The sequence below is a fragment of the Rhamphochromis sp. 'chilingali' genome (assembly GCF_963969265.1).
Source record: "Rhamphochromis sp. 'chilingali' genome assembly, chromosome: 8".
NCBI classification, from domain to species: Eukaryota; Metazoa; Chordata; class Actinopteri; order Cichliformes; family Cichlidae; genus Rhamphochromis; species Rhamphochromis sp. 'chilingali'.
Window position 1 is genome coordinate 20,075,835 of NC_137935.1, and position 20,335 is coordinate 20,096,169.

The 20,335-nt window shown below is 40.6% G+C and overlaps 1 protein-coding gene across 2 annotated transcripts in view; it reads right to left on the reverse strand.

The window, feature by feature from the left end:
* Nucleotides 1–20,335, reverse strand: part of LOC308401642 (lissencephaly-1 homolog) — a 38,431-nt gene that overhangs the window by 15,267 nt on the left and 2,829 nt on the right. For both annotated transcript variants that reach the window (XM_080889955.1, XM_080889956.1), the window contains exons 2-3: nucleotides 15,354–15,693; nucleotides 2,075–2,159 (exon numbers count right to left, since the gene is read on the reverse strand). In XM_080889955.1, coding sequence (XP_080746081.1) covers nucleotides 2,075–2,159; nucleotides 15,354–15,385 — 117 coding nt within the window. In that variant the 5' untranslated portion in view covers nucleotides 15,386–15,693. The remainder of the gene's footprint in view (nucleotides 1–2,074; nucleotides 2,160–15,353; nucleotides 15,694–20,335) is intronic.

Genomic DNA, 20,335 nt, shown 5'->3' on the forward strand with positions numbered 1-20,335 from the left:
CTTTGTGTTGCCTCGCTCTATAAACAATGCAACAGTTTTGGAGGACTCTATGCACATCCATGCCTTTAGGGCGCAAGTACCAAAGCATCAAAAACCCACACTGACAGACAGCCACGGGTGTCAGTGAGGGAGAAAATTAGCAGTGCGCTCCAATTTCACAGCCCCCTACTCAGCCGTGTCTGTTTCCAGACATCCTGGAGGTGTGGAGAGCTGCAGGTGATGTCGAAGCCTATATTTAACACGTTTCAGTGGCAAGAGGTGATTCCTCAGGGCTACAGGAGGTGTTAACAAGAAAGAGAGACAAAGACATGTACGGAGCCCTGTGAAGAAATCGAGCAGATCTATCTCAGATGGACTGAGTGGGGGAACCCAGTTTGGACAAGTCTGCAATCATCTAATCTGCCATCTGCCTGGACAACACACACACACACACACACACACACACACACACACACACACACACACACACACTGAGTGCCAGACTTCACTTCTGCCTACCAGCCAATTGGCAGTGGCTAATAAAAAGGCGTGCACATGTTTATCTGTGCATGCAGGTATGTATACTTTCCTTCAAAAAGGCAAGAAAATACTGGAGCATGACCTACATTAATTATTCCTACCAGTGCACTCAGTCTGTCATGACATTAACTTTAAACTGCTTCTCAAACATCCACAAAGAGCCACACCGAGGAACACTTAATTCACCAATAAGAACAAAACCCAACCACACTTTAAACGCATTAAAAGAAAAAAGGTAACATACTTAACAGTCCTAAAAAAAACAATAAAATGTTTTTTTTTTTTAAATGCTTCATCTGTTTAGCCGAGTCCCGTCAAGGTGTGTGTGGCCGATACCCAAAAGGCTGCACCAATCCCTCTGTGCCATTCATCCATTATTCACCCTGCTTCCAAAGGCCTGTCACGTGGAGATCAAGTGGGAGAATGACAGATGAAGACACAGAAGAGAGGGGAGTGTGGTGTCATGTGAAGGCAATGGAAAAGAAAAGGTGCCACAAGGCAGAAGAGCAAGAGTGAGATGAGAAACGCTCTCAGGTGAAGAGAGCTTTAAACAAATAAGCAATAACATGGCAAACACTACACAATAAGCTCTAAAGGGCACATATTTTATTTTAGGCTCCTTACTACACTCCGTATTATGTGGAAAAAAAGATGAATGAGTTTTAAATGACAACTAACACAGGTGACTGACTGGTGTTTATTGATTTAACCTACAATAAAATGACAATTACTCAAAGTCATACTTTTCTTGTGGTTCATGTTGCTAATTTTAAGTTACTGAACACCCCAGACTGAAGATGCTTGACCTTTTCAACACGCACCCCTAAATCCAGCCAAGCAGTGAAGTCCCACCTCTTCCACTGTGAGTGCTGGATTCACATTTCTTAATTACATTAGATGTTTGGTATTTTTGTCCCAATGCATACATTATAAATAAATAAAACAACATTACAATTCACACCTGTCTAAAACAATGTCAACATAAACTGAACTTTATGTCTGGTTTGTTTTATGCATTGCTCCTAATGCTATAGCTACACCAGAAAATTCACACTAAGCAAGAAGAGGAAAGGCACATCGAGGAAAAGAACATGACCCAGATGTTGTTTTTAGGGGCTGACACAAAAGAAAAAAAATGTAAGTGTAAGTGCGGCACCACTAACTCTCCACATTCCATGAGTGTCCAAAACACTCAATATAAGCAACATAAAAATAAGACTTCAGGGCCCAACATTTGTGATAGGTGTGCCTAATAAAATGGTGACAGAAGGAATTAATACATTCATATTTCATCAGAAAGGAGAACTATTAATGTTTTTTTTTTTCAAAGTATATATGTTAATATATATTAATTTAAATAAAAAAAGGCTTGCAGCACAAGCCACACCAATCAGACAGAGCATCCTGACCAGGAGCAGGTGCTCCAGGTCACACTCCTGAACATACTGACAAAAATGTTCATGATGGGAAATAAAGTGGAAATCAACACCTACTGTTTGTTTAAATTGGTCTGATTGGCTGTGTGGATGTATGTGTCTGTCCTTAATCTACTCACATTATCCAATTCCGCCTCCTTCTTGAAGGTGGAGTATGCTTCTTCATATCCATTGGAACGTAGATAATCGGCTATGGCTCGATTTCTGGAAAACAGACAAAGAGGAACCATAATTAGTCGTTCCTGATTAGCAGACAAGATAGTAGTTAAGCTGCCACCAGAAACGACGATGCAAGTAATGAAGCTGCATTCAACAGGGTGAAACAAAGACAGAAAAATCATCAGGTTCAGGAAACGTGCCAGACAAAGACACTTTATATGCTTTTCACACTCCCAGACTGTTATCATACTATATAATAATAAAAATGCTTACTTAACACTACCAATAGAAAAATACACACTCTCCTCACTCACTCTTACACTCACACACGCACACCCACCCCTCTCCACCCATCTGACAAAAATTGAGAACATATCTGTCTGGCTTCTATAATGAGCTCTTGTTGCTGTGGGCAAATAATGGGAATGGACGACTCCCCCGTCGTGTACATATAGGGAAAATGAAAGCCAGTGTACATCCCACCATCACCTACTTGCACAGAGAAGGAAAACAGAGAGAAATCATGGAGGTGGGAAGGAATAACCCCTGTGACCTCTACGAGCTTCTGGCTGTTGTTATTTTAAAAACAGTCGATCTCCTGAGTTTAAGAACCAAATCTGCAGATGTTCAAAGACACCAGATCTTTTGAGCAAGACGGCACAAAAGGTGGTGTGAGGATGGTGACAGCAGTGCACAACAGTCCTACTATTTCAAATATGTGAAGAGAGATAGCTAGATAGGAAAGACAATAGAGTAGTGAGGCAGAGCAGGGACAGAGGAAGCTACCTTCATTCTTCCTGTTTTTGTCTTCTAGGGAAACCCAAAGACCCCTGTGGGGCACACGGCAAACGTACACATGCACACACGCACGCACGTCTGGTTCATGACTGCAGCCTCAGCAGCAGTTCAATTTACCAAGAGTTATTAATGAGGTTCAAGTCAGTATCAAACAGTTCGCCTTTTTATTTTCCACCTAATTAGACTCTCAGGAGGGTGCACAACAAAAGTGGATTATATATTTAAATTCTTCCACTTGGTGATTTTGCAATTTCAATTGTAATTTGAGCCTGAGCATAATTTAATGTTCTTGTGGCAACTACCAGTTTAACTGCGACAAAGCAATTTGATAATGTTTTAATCAGACCTTCATTTATTATCCAGTACAGCTCCACTTACAATGTGGACACTGCCATGCAGGTGTTTCATTGTGTTTTACTATTGAGGTGCTGTACAGACATTTGATTCACTACTGAATAAATAGTCACTGCTTGTCTGACCCATTCACCGAAGTTTCCCACATACTCATGTTTGGTTTGTGTGTGCACTTGTACTTGGTTGATGAGTGCATGACTACATGAATGTTCTTCACCTGGTGGAGGTGAAGAAGCCTCAGCCAAACTCTAAACCATCAGCAAGCCTGCTCTCTTCAGCATTAAACTGGGAACTGCGGACATTTTTGAGCAAGCAGCTGAAGTTCCCAGACCATGTGACACCAACCTTCTTGAGGCCAGGTGTTTTACACACACAAGCTTCTTCCAAGCAGGTCCTTCTATTTAGCCTCACAGTTTCCCAAGAATATTGCATGGAAAAAGCAAACGAATGCATATGGCTGAAGTACTGAGAACTGACAAATCAGTGCCGGAGGAGCGGCTGGAGAATGTACTGTGAGCCCATAGAAGTGGGATGCTGATGTTTAGCTGCCTGCTCCCTTTGTAAGACCTAGACCTTTTTTGGCATCAGAGGTGCTGCAAAGGTGAAGGCCATCAAATCTGTACAAAGGGCCCCCAGGTGAATTTGAATCAAAAGGTCCAATGGTGGGTCAATGCTGCTGGGAAACAAGTCTGGGCCTGATTAATCCTGGCTGGGTCACCTTAGCAAGGGGAGACCAGAAACCCCCGATGATCTCAGGATAGAACAGCAATGTGTCCCACCACATCTATGAATGCATCTAGAAACCATCACTGCTAGACCTCAAATTCTAAAGACACAAATTTCCATTATACTGTGTTCAATAAGCCTGTCCATTTAAAGTTTGACTTTGCAAGCATAAATTAGAAGAACTGATCAGCTTCTATTGCTACAATTTTTTCAAGTATTTTTTCATTAATAGCATATGTTATATTTATATTAACTGAATTGCCCACCTAAACTCAATGAGCAACAAAAAAAAGCGCAAAGCTCATGATCAGGCAAGTGGCAAGGCAAGTTTATTTATTTAGCACCTTTCAAACACTGAAATCACTAAATGTGCTTTCTAAGATTGGGGGGGGGGGGGGGGGGGGGGGGAGAGGAGAGAGAGAGACCTTTCTTCAGGGTCAATTTGGATTTGTGTTTTCTTAAACCTTTTCCAGCTCCACCTTCAGTCTTATATCACCTACCTACCAAACCAAACAAAGACCAATATAAAACTGAACCGCCTTAAAAAGAAATGCAAATTTCTTTAAACTTATATACAATATTTTCTGGGTCCTCCTGCTCCCTTGGACACCATTTATGCCAGGAGATGCCAGACAAGCTGTCAGGCAGGCGCTGCTTTGAGGTGCCAATGTGACGGGGGTGTGGGGGGGTACAATCTGTCAGCCCAGCCTGTGCCCCCTGCACCCTCTCGGTCAGGGTTGAGCACAGAAACCCGCTTCTCTCTGCCCACCAGAATCCTTGTGACAACAGGCCCAGACCTTATTAAGGCTCAAGGTTAGCAGGAGGTTATCTACTCCTCTGACAGCCTGTTCAAAGCCTAGAAGACAACCAAAGGGAGGGGGGAAGCACAAAGTCTTGAGTATATAAGCAGGTGAGGAGGAGAAGGAGCTGAGGCACAGAGGATGCCTTTGATATGGTGATTGATGTATCCATGATCTCTATCGCACCACAAGAAGGTGCAGAAGGTCACTTATTTATATGTAAACCATCTGGTGGAGCAGGACTGTGCATTTGACGTTCCACACAAATCTCTGGCAATTATGAAAAGACTTTTGTCTTTAGCAATGGTGCTCTCATTCAGACCTTTGTAGAGTGGAGTGAGTGGGTCTAAAGGAATTAGGTCTCCTGCATTTATAGCAAAGCATCACACTTTCCAAAAGGGTGCAGCTACATTAGTTGATCTTAAGACGAAAATAATGGAAATACAGACTTTCGTCAGCAAGACTAGTGAAATCAATTTAGCTGTTAACAAACACTTCAGTTTCAGATTATTCTTTAAAGTTTTACAAACACACAATATTTAAAATATTAATTTATTGTGTTAAATGATCATGATCAATATTGGAGCAGGATATCTCGGAAAAAAAAGAAAAAAAAAGAATGACAAATAACTAAGAACAAACAGCTACACAGCCAGACGAATGAACAAAGGGAGGGATGACACCCACCCACCCACCCACCCACCCACACACACACACACACAATCAGAAGTGGTCAACAGAGAGCCACACTGCTCAAATCAGTCATTGACATAGGGGATGCAGAGCTGACGGCTGCCACTTCACACTGGATGTGCCAAATAAAAAAAAAACAAAAAACAAAACGAGTCTTTAACCATCTATAATCCTCATGACTGTGATGAAAAGAGAATGGGGGAGAGAGAAAAAAAAATGGGGAGGTGTACAAATATCAACAGAAGGAGAAGAGAGTTTCCATGGTTACAAGCAGCCCACAGCTAGATGACTCGATAAGGAGACAGTGAGAAAGAGGGCAGGGCGAGTAACGTGGCCAGCCAGGCCAGAGAGAAGTGAGGAACAAGAACAATAGATGGCCTGAAAGCCTGCACTGGAAGTCCCTGCTTCAGTGAGATCTCCGTGATGACATCAGGGGATGAAATACGAGATTAATCACTCAAACTATTCAGAAATTCTCACACCAGCATCTGCTTACAAGTGTTAGCAATCTAGTGTCATTAAGCAAAAGCCTACGCAAGCCTCACGTGGGTTATAATACTAGCATGCTTCATCAGACCTCTACGCTTTCTTAGGCGCTACAAACGCTTGATGGTCCCAGAAGAAAAGCCTGTGATGCAGAGAAGAAAAACAGGGATGAGAGGAGGAAGAGATGCATGACCTCATCCTTCTGAGAAGAGAGGGAGTCAGGCATCCAGCTCGTCTGCCAGTGACATCACTTCCTCGCAGTTCCCACTCCACTTTTGCTTCCTTTTAGAAATGAGAAGCACGAACACAGCCTCCCCTGAAGCTAAACTAAATCAAACAAATAAAGCAGATTGTTCAATTACCCAATATTTATTGCTCTCATTTAATATTTTTATTAAAGATTTATAACACCGCTGTCAGCATACTAACTAAATAATACTGCACAGAAAGATTGTCGCTCAGGTTTTAAATGAAAAATGCTGGTCTATGAGCCCAACATTAACTTCGCCATGCAGTACGCTGGACGTTAGCAGGACAGCCAAAACAATAACAAACCAACAGGAAAGAAAGAGCAGTTTGGGGGTATTTCCCAGCTCCTCTAGACAAACAACTTTTCTTTGTTTGCTAGCTTTTCACTTGACTGCAAACAGTAGTCAAATTACACAACGTGACTAAAGTCTCCTCACTTGTTTAGCTTCACTTGAGACATTATATCAAGGTTGTTGGTAAAGTGCAATGCTGGTTGGGAAGCTTTTATTATACCCATTAGCGCTACACATGATGTGAATGTGCAGGAAAAGGAGAAAGCAATATGACTGTAAAGTAGGGCAGGGCAATATGGCCAAAAATATTTATCACAATATATATTTTAAAATTTGCAATAATGATATAACTGATGATATAATTGACGCGAGACAAAATACTTTACAACTCCACAACTTTATTAGTGCAAAAAAAACCCAAAAACAAACAAACAGTGTATTTTCACTTAAACAAGCAGCTGTTTTTTTATGTGCATTAAAGCTATACACAAATTTAACAGTGGAAATGCAAATTCCTTGCTGACAGTTTAACCAAAAGGCATTTCCAGTGGAAATGGGCCGACATCTCCTGAGCATAACCATGTATAATATCCACAAAACTTAAAAAGAGGTTTTACACACAATACGGTAATATTATGTTGAAGCACAGTACGTATTACTCCGCAAGGCTCCGCCTACGATAGCCGTAATGCTCCGACAATCCATCAAGCGGTGCGGGTTTGTAGCTTAGCAAAGTTCTGTTGTTAATTCTGGCTCCTGATTTTTCAGATCAGACTAATGTTCTTTAGATTATTAACTAGTTTAGTATGAAAAACTGAACGCAACACTCCATAAAGCACGTCATATATAAATGTGTGGCTATCATTTAATTTATTGACATGCCCAGTGATTACAGCAGAGCATAGAAATTAATCAGCCAACAAACACCCTCTTGTTAAGGCACAGATTAGAATACATTTAACCTACAATGCACCACACACTACACAGCAGCTCCATTAGCTACAGCTGGTTGAACAGGATGTTGCCCCCCTGCTGTATAACCACAAAAAACCCTCACAAAGGAATATTTCCATTTCTGTCTACGGGCCCGTTTGCATTTCAAGACTCCTGATAAATATTTAACAGACCACAGCTCAGGTCTACACTTTGAAAAATATCTTAGCATATTCAAAATTCACTTTACCCTGGATTTCATATTGCAATGTTATGTTCTTCAAAAGACAGCACAGCTCTTTGCTATGTGCATCTCAACTAACGCTGCATCTCAACTGGACTTTTTCTGGCATTCTGACTGCTACTAAAGGTGAAAGAGGCTGTGTCAGTGGTTGGTTTGTCTGATGATGATCACTGTGCAAACAGCAAAGACATTGGTTGCATCACCACACAGCACTGCCCTGTTTTTTATGATTAGTGTTTATATTAAACAATAAGGCTGCAGGCAATTAGCAACATGAAACAGAATTGCAGCAGTGGTCTAAATTTGCCTTTAATATTAAATGAGGTGATAACTTCTCAGTGAGAACTTTAACTAAATAAATAAATAACAAGATTGCATAACTTCCCAGCTAAATCTAGCTCTATGAAAATCGCTCTATTCCTCTTACTTGACTGATAAAGAGCTCTGGGCTTTGGTTGGCACCTTCAGGCAATCACCACCCTTGTTTTTCCAGAAGCAGGGCTTTGTCTGTCATAGAAAGCTTTTCAGACCACCTAAGGGTTTTTGTTTTAAACCAAGTAAACACAATAAGACATCTATCTATCAACATAAAAACAACAAGCACATATATAAATATAGAGCCTATATACAACATATTAATGGCTTCAACTTTAAAGAGGATAAAAAGGTCAAACAAAGAAGAGAAAACACTCCAATCGGGTAAACTCCCCCCTCTCCAAGTCTGCAGTGAGCAAATACCAGTAACACCGACATGCAGATGCAAAGATAAACAACTTGCACATGAAGATGTATGCACATGCATGAAATGTGCTCCCAAAAGTGATTTAGTTTATCACTTTCCATGTTGCCTTTAATACTTATATTCGATTCACACTAACTTGAACACTATATTAAAGACTGTTTGGCTATACCTCATTCTGTTCTGTAAAGGTCTACTTTTTCCTTCAACACACAGACAGGGGTAACCATTTCAAAGAAAGGACCAGTGTTGGGAACACTGCTCTAATGGGTGTGACTGTGGGGCAACAGCACAACGTATATACGTCAAGGGATCAAACGCAAGTGAAAAACCCCAAAAAAGCCAATAAGGGCTTTGAGCTTTGTTTCATAACTACAATGAAGACAGTAGCTGAAAAAACATGATTCAACACAACTACTACTATTAGTACTTACAATTTCTTTAAAATAATAATCCATCCTCCCCAAACCTAAAATGGTAAGACCTCTGAAAGTCAGGGAAACCCCAGAGAAAAGCCCCCAAAGGCAGAAATACCCCTTGACAGATTTCCATCTTTGTCATCACAAAGCCTCTGAGAAGGATGATGATCACAATGCAGTCAGCGTGAGTGTGAAACAGGTAGGGGAATGGGTTTTTTTGTGGGGATTATCATTTAAGCCATGAGAAAAATCCAAGGAGAAAAACCCCACTATACTGGAATTCAGAAAAGAAGAAGGTTCTAACATCATTCTATATTTATCTATTTATTTTAAGTAAATGTCGACTTTAGACATTGACTTTCCTTTGTGCGTTTCTGTGGGTGTGTAGAAGCAGATGGCTTTTAAGATCAAAAGCAGCATGGGTGTGGAAACCAGGTGTCTATGTTAAAATAAGAAAACAAAAGCAGGGGTTTTTTTTCTTCTATAATGGGTGTGGCATATACACATTTTCTGTCAAACAGCGATGGAGTTTTGTTGACTGAGCTGAAGCCAAAGTCAAACTTTCTTTAATCCAGTGAGGCTGTGCATAATTCATCCTTGGATAAACACAGAATAAAGCCAGACACAACATAGGTGACAGAGACACACATGGCACTTAGAGAGCCCTCCATTTAAATCTATGGGAGAATTCTGGTGGTAGAGGTCTTGAGCCACAAATCTGTCTTACTTAGGAATGTACCTTGGATTTGAATAATTATTATACTACTAATAAATATGATGCATTATGAAAACGCACTGAGAAAGGTCTGGCTGAAATGAAATACAAGTAATGAGGAAACCAGGGAGGGACTATAAAGAAAATTAATGCTGACTCTCGACAGTAAAAGTCTAAGTAAACTAAACCACTGGAAACTCCAATGAGCAACCGATCGAGGTTTCAACCAACTGAAACTGTCTTAACTAGCTTAATTGATAAGAGATGATGGTCCACAAAACAAGGAGTGCTGTCATGCCAGCGCAAAAATCTGATTGACACACCCGTGCACCAAACTGTGTTCAGTTCCCTGAGAACCAAAAGAGAGGCTGGAGAACCTCCTGCTCACTACTACCACCACCATGGAGGGGAGAGGAAGAAAGAGAAAAATAAATAAATAAATAAATATCTGTCACGCTCAACACTTATCTACTAGCAAAATACAACTTCTCTGGACCCAACTTGGGGAGAACGAATGCAATAAGTTCAATTAATGAAAAAGGAAGGACCTTTGACTTATAAGCCACAAATCTGTACAGTAACACTTAAAACTGACAAAAAGTGCAAAGGCTAACTGATTTAAGCGACACGCAATCAATCTGAACCTCTCGTTTAGCTTGCACAGCTATGTTTAAATATGCACCCTCTAAATTATTCGTAGTCATGTGATGTTGCCCATTGGTTTGCGAGGCTCCATCTGAAACGCATACTGTGCATTTTGACTGTCACCAAACCAGACATGACAAGCACAGTGGTGGATATCAGAAGGTAAAAAGGTAACCTGCCGTGAACCCTATCACCTTACCTGCCTAGTAAATTAGTTGCCAAGCAGGAATGTTTCTGGAAACTAAATTACTCAACAATTAAACAACAGGATACAGATCAGACTGATTAATCAAAAAGTGACAACACACTGAAACATTGGTGACAACTAGCAAGGGCAGCAATATCAACTGGACTAGTCATGCACATCTTCAGCAGGGAATCTTTGAAAGGCCTATGACATCACCTACATAACTGGCTGATGTCATTGATTGTGTTGGTGCATTATGTGTTAACTGCTGTGTGGTCATTCGTGATGTATGTGAATGTTAGAAAGTGCTTACATGTAGAAAAAAAAGTGCTTGAATGACAGGTGAATGAAACATGTTATATGAAAAAAGGCAATGATAAGAAAAGGGAATATCGCAATAGAATATGGGTAAAACGTGCATGCGCAGTGCCTTTGTTTTCATACGCACATGGCGGAAAAAGCATGGCGGTGGCAGAGAATGAGAAGGGCGAAAGCGGATCGTTAAATAAAACAGATGAACCAGAATTGGTTTGTAAAAATGGTGCAACTTCAGTGATGTTGAACTGGTTTGGTTTTTGTCCGTCAGATACACATGAAAGCACAATTTGTGGTAGTGCATGCTAGCGGGCCGTCATTATTACAGTGTTTTTTGGAAAATAAGGTGTACTTAAAATCCTTTAATTTTCTGAAAAATCGACAGTGCCCCTTATAATCCGGTGCACCTTATGTATGAATTCTGGTTGTGCTTACTGACCTCAAACCGATTTTATGTGGTACACGGTGCTCAAAAATCTGTCAAAAAATGTTTTAGTACGACTAAGCTACAAACCCGTACCGCATGATGGATTGCCGGAGCATTACAGCTACTGTAGTCAGGAGCCTCGCGAAGTAATACGTACTGTGCTTCAACATAATATTACCGTATTGTGTGTGTATAACCACTTTTTAAGTTTTGTGGATATTATACATGGTTATGCTCAGGAGATGTCGGCCCATTTCCACTGGAAATGCCTTTTGGTTAAACTGTCAGCAAGGAATTTGCATTTCCACTGTTAAAATTTTGTATAGCTTTAACCCACATAAAAAAACAGCTGCTTGTTTAAGTTAAAAATACACTGATGGGGTTCTTTTGCACTAATAAAGTTGTGGAGTTGTAAAGTATTTTGTCTTGTGTCAATTATATCATCAGTTATATAGTTATCGGAAATTTTAAAATATATATCGTGATAAATATTTTTGGCTATGCATAAGTAGAATGGAAAAATCGCTGTATAAGAACCAGTCCATTTACCACAGTCTACAAAATAAAGACCATGTTTTATCAAAAAGTTTTACTCTCAAATGAGCCATTTTTAAAAATCACTACAACAGCGGATCATTTTAAAAGCTTTCCATAATCTAACAAAGCAATGTGCTTTCATAATTCCTTGTCTTTATTACAGAAAAGCAGCAGACTTGCTGCTGAACATTTACATTATATCCGAACTACTATATATTTTTTTTGTCCGTGGTTCAGCTTTTCAAAGTGAAGCCAAAGCACAAGCAGGAGTCATTGGATAACTGAGTTTATTTGAATGAGGGTGAACACTGGGACTTAGAGGACTAGTATCTTGACAGGTAAACATGATCTAAGTCCTGTTAATGATCAAACTGAGCCACGGTGAACTCTTTATACCACAGTTCTGACTGCCTGTGGCAGTTATCTCCATATCTTTGAATTTCATCTGTTATGTCACCACATTTATAGACAAGGGCATGGTGGAAAAAGAACAAAAAATAAAATCACATGCACCATCTTGTTGCCCAAGACATGGAGTTGGTTTTTTTTTTTTTTTTTTTTTTAATAAAGAAAAGAGTTCAAAAGCAAAGGCCCATTTGCACATAAGTGCCTCCGAGGTCTTTCAGGGGAGCAGATAGTTTGTGTTCTGTATCTATTTTTGCTACACGCTGCTGGGGATAAGTCTCCTGACCCTGGAAAGGAACACAAACGGGCTTTTCAGTGGCAGCAAAAAAAAAAAAGAAAAAAAAAAAAGAAAAGACAAAGAAAATAAGTTGTGAAGATGCTGCGCAATCACGGCATCTGACTATGGTGCTGACAAAGATTATTCCTCTTAAAAAAAAAAGAGGAATAATGTGCAAAAATATTTCTTCAAGAAAACAGACTGTAAAGCTGCGCTTTTACTGCCCCCCCAGTCGATTGGTTACTTTTAACAGTTCAACCGTGAAAAAGAGGGAAGAAGATGCTTGAATGCTATGGGAACTAAATTTATTGGGTTGGTGCCTAATGCTAAACAGGGCTGTGGCAAAGAAAGGAGGGGGCCCAATGAAAAATTAGTGTGAAGAGCAGACAATCAGCCGGTCACTGTTCCCATTACCGCCTTGTTTGGATTCAAAACAGGCCATTTGGTTTCCAAGCAGGCTTCACAAAATGAGAAAGTCAGCTGGGAAATGACATCTTAAGGGCACTGCATGAGAGCACTATCTGAGCCAAGCAACATCACTAACAAATGTGATTCGTTGATGCTTGAATGAGACTCAGGGGGTCCCTCAACGGTTTCCTGTATACCACTGGGGGTAGAAACTTGTGCAACAGAGAGAAAGGGGAAAAAAAAGAAAGAGGGATTTTTGTTTTGTTTTGGTTGGGGGGGGGGGGGGGGGGGGGGGGGGGGGGGTCCTGCCAGCTTAATTTGAATAGCAAATAGCACGAAAGATTAGCATTCCAATGGAGCTCTCCATACCAACGGACCCCTCCCACAGCACTAATCACAGAGAAAGACTGAGGAATGCTGAGAGCCTTGTCACATGCAGTGAGGCATTTTTTCAATGACAGTGCAAGATGGCGGTTAGAAAAGAAGAAAAAAAAAAACAAAAAAAACCAAACATAAACAAAACAAACAAACACCCAAAACAAACCAGGCCATCAACAAGGTCTTCACCTCATTGAAAGACAAAGGAAAATCTGTGGCTCTAACATAGTAATTCCATCACCAAAGATGTAACTTGGAAGCTAGAACTAGCCTGCCAAAGGGTCCAGTTTGGCCTAGTGTTTCTGGTAGGCCCTACAATTTATGATTTTTATAAAATCTTGGTTATGGCTGAGGGGAAATTTTCAGAATGTGCCCATTTACTTTTTAAGAGAAAAATATTGAGTGGATGGTGTTCTATCATAGGGCTGTTTGATCTAACGATATATATCGGATGACGATATAAAAACGTCTATCGTTTCATTTTACGCTATCTTTTGTTTCGTGGTGTCGCAAAATAAACTGTTTACAGCAATATTTTTTCATCGTTTTGATGGTCACTGTGGTGGCTATATTAATTTCTTAAAGTTCTCTCTTTCTCTTATATTTAATATAACCACACTACGGACGGGCAAGTGCCTGTTTTTATGCGTTGTCGTTAGCAACAACCACGGTAAAACCATCGTAAAACCACCCGTTTGTTTATTTTTCCACATAAACCTTTCACAATAAAGCTCAAGATCCTGTTGACTTTTCAAAATAAACTGAATCACATGAAAGAGTATGCAGAGTATTTACGGATGAGAAGCAAAAAAGAGCCGTCAGGTGCTAAAAAATAAACCTTAGACTCAAACGTTAGAACAGGCTTTTCCCCGCAGCACGCTGTGTAATAAATACTCAAAGAAAATGGCAGCCGTTACAACTTATGTCTAAAAATGTATAGTTTCATGCATCTGTTAAAACACTCGACTCCAGGTACAGGTCAGGTTACATTTTTGTGATTTATATCGTTATCGGGACAATAGACGTCTTGTATCGGGATATGAGATTTTGGTCATGTCGCACAGCCCTATTCTATCATATATTATTTTACAATGGGTTCTATCACTTGGCGCAATAAAGCAAGTTAGACACTCCTGACTTGCACAGATATGGATATTTTTTCCACAACTAAAGCTCAGGAAGATGATCTCAACGCCTGCTCATGACCTTCCATCTCACACTGAGATGCCTTAACATTTTATCCCTGCCTGAGGTGCTAATTACCAAGCCCAGACTGCAGCTCCTCTCACTCTTCCCATCTCCCTATATTCTACTCAGCACATGAGCAGACATGTCTTTGTCTGTGTGCCACATCGCTGCCAATGACGCTATGTTGGGTGCATGATTTCTCTGTGGAATCACTTCTCACAGCGAGCAGAACGCAAATATACAAACTCTTTGGATCTCCGTGTATGTACTGTGGGCCAAAGGTGGCAGTCTAAGCTTTTCTAAGGTCACATCGGGCAGGGGTAGGCAGCAGAGGTGGTCGATCAATAAATTTGTGCTTCAGGCCTCAGGGGAGCTTAGAAACCTTTAACCATTTATTGATTAATCTTGACAGGTTACCGAGGGGAGAAACATTTACTAAATTTAACCATTTAAACTGAATCCTGTAGTCAATACACATCCTTCCCTGGAAGTAAACAGTCTACAACCACAACAAAGGACATTTGTCTCAGGCTTTTTTGTTTTTTTAACCATTTTAAAAATATCAGTGTCTTTTGCTTTGGGACAGGTGAACGAATGAAGCTCAAATGTAGCCAGCTCACACCAACACCATTTGTCGGGGTATTTGGCATTATAACTTGCACTCATGTGATTAGGTATCAGAATAAAGAGCTGCCATAACCCCTTTGCTAAATGCAATCACTGCACCGAAATATGAGCAGGTTGTGGTCGTACTGGGCAGCTGTTCAAGAGCGCAGACTACAAAGCAATTTCAGCATACCCAGGATATCTTTTTCTTATCTGGATTCTGCATGAGCTTGTTAGGTCTGCAGCGCAAGTTACCAATGGAAATGGTAACCTGCCCTGAAAATCCTAAGCACCACATCCTGCTCTGTAGTAAGAGCCACATGAGTATGAAACGCGTCTGATCACATAATGGCAACAAACAAACCATAGCGCGGAAATCCGTAAGTTTCAAATCTGAAAGCTGTTCTGGAAACTTACAGTTCATCTCTCTGACGTTGTGACAGCACCATCGTGACGGGGCAGTGTGGGCGGAGCCGGATTTTATTTATTTAAAAAAAAAAAAAAGAAAAAGAAAAAAAAGAAGAAGGTGATTCCTGTGCAGCCGCTGCGCTCTCCTCGGTCAGGAGATGAGCTGTGCTGATCCAAGCAACACAGATTAGGTCAGGTGGTGTACTCCAATGACAGGTTAGTTTTGCCCAGACTGAGACTCAGATTAAGAGAAGAGGGTCGCAGGAATCTGCCCCCCGAAAGCTGGCTGACTCCGGGGAGAAGAAATGGAGAGCCTGCAGACCAGTCACCAGCTGAGTGTATGCTGCATCTGCAGGGGAGAGAAAAAGAGAAAGTCAGCATTAGGTATGCATGACAGATAACATGTAGAGTGTTCTGCACCAGTTTAGCAAAGACACTGTCAGCGATGATGGAAAAAACTGAACAATAAAGCAAAAAAATCATTGTATAAACTGCTCATTCATTCGATTTTTTTATTTGTTTACTTTTAAATATTTTCATCCACTTCTGTTATCTCTCTGCACAATCCGTCATGGCACAACTCTTGTCTGCTCTTGAAGCGAATGCCTCTCCGTTGACATACAAGAGCTGACCCACATTCTCCTCCCAGGTTGCCAACAGAAAAGAAAAACAGGACATGGCAGAGAGAGTATGAGTAACGGCTGTGCTCAAACTCTCCTGTCCCCATCATCTCGTTATGATATCACCTCAGGAGCTGACTTGGCTGATGGCATGCTTTAAAAAAAAAAAATCCATCAGTGGTAGTGGGAAAATAAATTTATTGTCAGGGTTAGAGTATTTATTTCAGGAATAATAAATGTCAATGAAATGTTAAGAATGTCACGATGAAGACTATTTCTATACTGCATCATTGTCTTGAAAAAGCACTTTAACAAACCAGGTACCCAACAGAGTAAGCCTCTTAATCTACTGGGACTAGCCTCAGTAAATCTCTGCCAGAGCACTAAACAAAAGGTACAAACTAAGCCAAATTACTTCAACACCTGCAAAAAGCTGACAAAATTACAGCAAGGCAGACTTCCAGACACAGGAAACAATGTAAAGTAGACATGAGATTTGCTGCTTGGGAAACAGGCAGTAAAAGAAACCGTTATTTGGCTACAGAAGTGATGAGGAATAGAAACACCCCAGGAAGCTACAATGAAGAGAAAAAAGAAAAAAAAAAAATCACATTGCTGATTTTAGATGCAGGAGCTGCATTCCCACAAGGAAAAGAGTCCTCCTATGCACTGTGTTTCTGTTTGCAGAAAAAAGGAGAAAAGCTAAATAATTCTGGTTGGTCAGATGAAGGACTGACCAACCTGTTAAAGTACTACTTTGTATTGCTTGCTTGTTCATTTATTCATGTTGTAGAGAAACTGATTAACAGTACACAGCCTAACGTGACCAGCAGCTAACCTCTGGACCTTGATGTCACCACCTGACAGCAGTCCAAATGTCTACTTACCCCTGACTGTGTGTGCCTTACGGCGTGCTGGCTGCTGCCCAAAAACACTATCAGAGCGCAGCAAAAATATTCTAACGAGCAGGCACTGAAGCTAAAAATGTCTCCCTCACTCCCTCCATATAAAAAAATAACTACCACACAAAAAAGGCACCAAATGCATCAACCTTCACAACTGCCATTGTGTGTGAAAATCAGGTCATCTGCCACATATTGATACGTCTCTCTGCATTGCTGGCAGGTCTCATCGCTGTGTGTATCCATTAACGTGTAGGACTCCCTTCTCTGAAAAACTCATTTGCGGCTTCAGCATCGAGCAAAAATGTTTGCACAATAGCACAATCAGGCTAATTGGCTCAGCACAAAATGTTGTGCCTCGATGGAAAGGGAGGGGTATGAGCCGCAGCCAGGGGTGCATCTATAAATCTGCTCAAAGGCAGTCAATAATGGTAATGCGTCTTCCTCCCAGTGATTGTCTTGTCTTTGTGCAGGACCAGGAACTGTACAACGACAGAGCCCTTTACATTAATGATGCTGACTGGGAGATGTGTTCAATTTGCTTACGAGTCCCAACAGATTATCTGATGTTAGGAGACCAATTCATACATACTAAATGAACACTGTGTACTGTACATACTCTGCATCTTTTGTGGTTAAGAATGCAACAACAGCAGTCAAATGAAATGAATTCTTCCCAATCAGGGTTTTTACTCATTAATAAAAATAAATAAATAAAATATTGGGGGCCCTCCAGTTATTCTAGCCAGCTACATTCATTAGCTCAGACACACAAATTGGTACTAAAATAATGGACTAAAACAAAATACTAAAATTCACTCACCATAAGTAAAATGCACTTCCAGAACAGTCTGCATCACACCTCAGACCAAAAACTTACTCAGATAATCCATTAAAATGCTCCAAAAGTCTCCTAAATAACTACCTTGGTAGAGGAGTTACAGTAAAAAATTACCCCACTCAGAGTTATCAAGGGTAAACTGTCAACAGAGGACAAACTCATTTTTGAACCAGGCTGCAAAAATGCTTTTTAAAGCTGTTAAGTTGGGTGTTTTAACATGCGTGTGCTTAACTCTCTTCTGGAGGTAGCTTCAAGTGGCCATTAGAAGCACTGCAGTTTATTGCACTTTTGCTTCTGCTTCATTTTTTAGCTCCAGAGTTTGCCTCTTGGCTGTTACCTCTGAGACCTCTCAGACTAGAGTTGGATGTCTAGAGACTTTTACGTGGTCTTGGTCTCGAAAGACTTTGGTCTTGGATCCCTCAGTCTTGTCTTGCTGTCTCGGTCTTGCTGTCTCAGATCGACATAGTGGTCGGGAGATTTGGAGTCAACAGTATCCATGATATACAACGTAACGTTCGATAATGTGTCATGCGCAAAAGCATCAGCTCTAAGAGCCGTGCTTAGAGAGTGATTTGTAGTGAATCAGAAGAGTCAACTCCCATTGAGCGAAAGCCGGCTCCTCACTTAATTTCCTTTCGCTGCTCAGCTCTCACACAGTGGCTCAGCTATGCTCCAATCCCTCCATATTGCGGCCAATCACATGCGAGGATATAGGATAATATCATTATGTGAAAAACAGAGAGGGTGAGAGACGTGATAGTCAAGTGGAGCGCGCGTCTGTCCTCTCAGTTATTGAGTGACAGTAGACAGCGGTGAGGAGGGCTGTGCGAGTGCATCGCAAAAACACATAAATATGCCTGACACCCGTAAACGAAGCAGCATCTGGCTACAGTTTAAAGACTTTTTTGTCTCGGTCTTGGTCTCGTCTCGATTTTGTCTTGACTCGGCCTGTCTTGGTCTCGATACCCTCTGGTCTTGGTATTGTCTTGGTCTTGGTTTAGGCGGTCTTGACTACAAATCTATCTCAGACAAACATTTGCGCACAAGCTGCATTTAAGCAGCTAACCCAAGGCTGGTCTCTACACACTTTAAAAAAAAAAAAAAAAAAAAAAAAAGTGGGCCACCTGACTGATAATTTGAATCCAAACAATTAAAATGTGCAACAATTGTTTAAAAATACCTGAGGAAAAATGTCAACAAAAAAAAGAAAAGAAAAAGACTCAAAGAAAACAACGTAGACGACGACAAATCCCCAAACTAATTAGATATCTAGTCCTGACACGTCACCATAACACTATGACTTAACCTTATGCCGCCAGCCAAATATTACAAGACGAGGTATGCACAAAAATTTTTGACTACCCATCCCATGGTGTCTGAACAAAGGAATAAGCTGCTATGGCATGCAGAGAAGAGAAACAAAAATACCACAGTCTAAAGTCACATGTGAAATAGTGTTCTAGTAACTTGTCACAAAATATTGCAGCAATGCTGACAAAGCTGACGGTCGCGAACCCACTGCTACATTGGATTCACAGCTCTCTGGTTGTGACGTTATGTCGCCGTCATCATCCCCCCGCCCCCTTAAATGTATTCTTTTTTTAAAAAAAAGAGAGAAACAAAAGAGAGAAACAAAAATACCACAGCATTTTTTTCTTTTCTTTTTTTAAAAGGCAAACATCTCAAACAGCTGGAATGTGGAGCACCTTCATTTACTCTTAGACTCCACCTCACATGCCCTGGGAACAACATCACAGACTGCATTTTTTACATAACAACAAAAAGAACTATTATGAATCATGTGAAATAATGAAGTGTTAAAATATAGCAGAAACAGTCAAGTTTGGCTGGAGAAGGCTGGCAAAGCTTGATCATACAAGAGCACAGACCAAACATAAAAAATCCAGGTCAACACCTGGGGGACAAAAGTCACTGAATTACAGAAGGGGAATGGCTACCAGGCTAAACTACTTTACTGAAGAGGAGGTACACCTATGCATAGGAGTCTTTTGAACAGGTCTGTGATTTTAGATCTCATAACCATGCAAAGAGAATCAAAAACGACGCTGTCATATGACCTGAACACTTACACGCTGACACATTTAGCTACTGAAGCAGATATAATATGATGTTTTCAAGACTTGGGTTTCAACAGAGCAATAAACATAATATATTTAACGGCTAATGTGCACATATTAGAGGCTTATCACACAGGCAGTAATTTAGATGTCGACACACTTTGGCTAATTTAACATACAAAGTGATAAAATTAGGAAATACACTGTGGAGATGACTGCTTCCTGACAAGACTAAATAGAGGCTTTTCAAAATCAGATAACTAAAGAAATCTCAAGCTTGATGACACACAATGGAGATATCCTCTCCACTCTAATAACACTCAAATGCTAAGTTTCTGTGAATGGCTGTTCTTGATAAATCACTCAGGCAGAGACCATCTAAAGACCTTTACCACTAACTGATATTGCAACTGGGGGAACATCTGGCTCGGCTCCCAACATGCAGCCGCTACAACCCACGAGGTGCTTGTCTTAGTTAACTGGGTTGGTAGCAGTCACTTAAACCTATTAAATTACATGGGTAGTAAGATAGCAGAGTTCTCCTGAGATT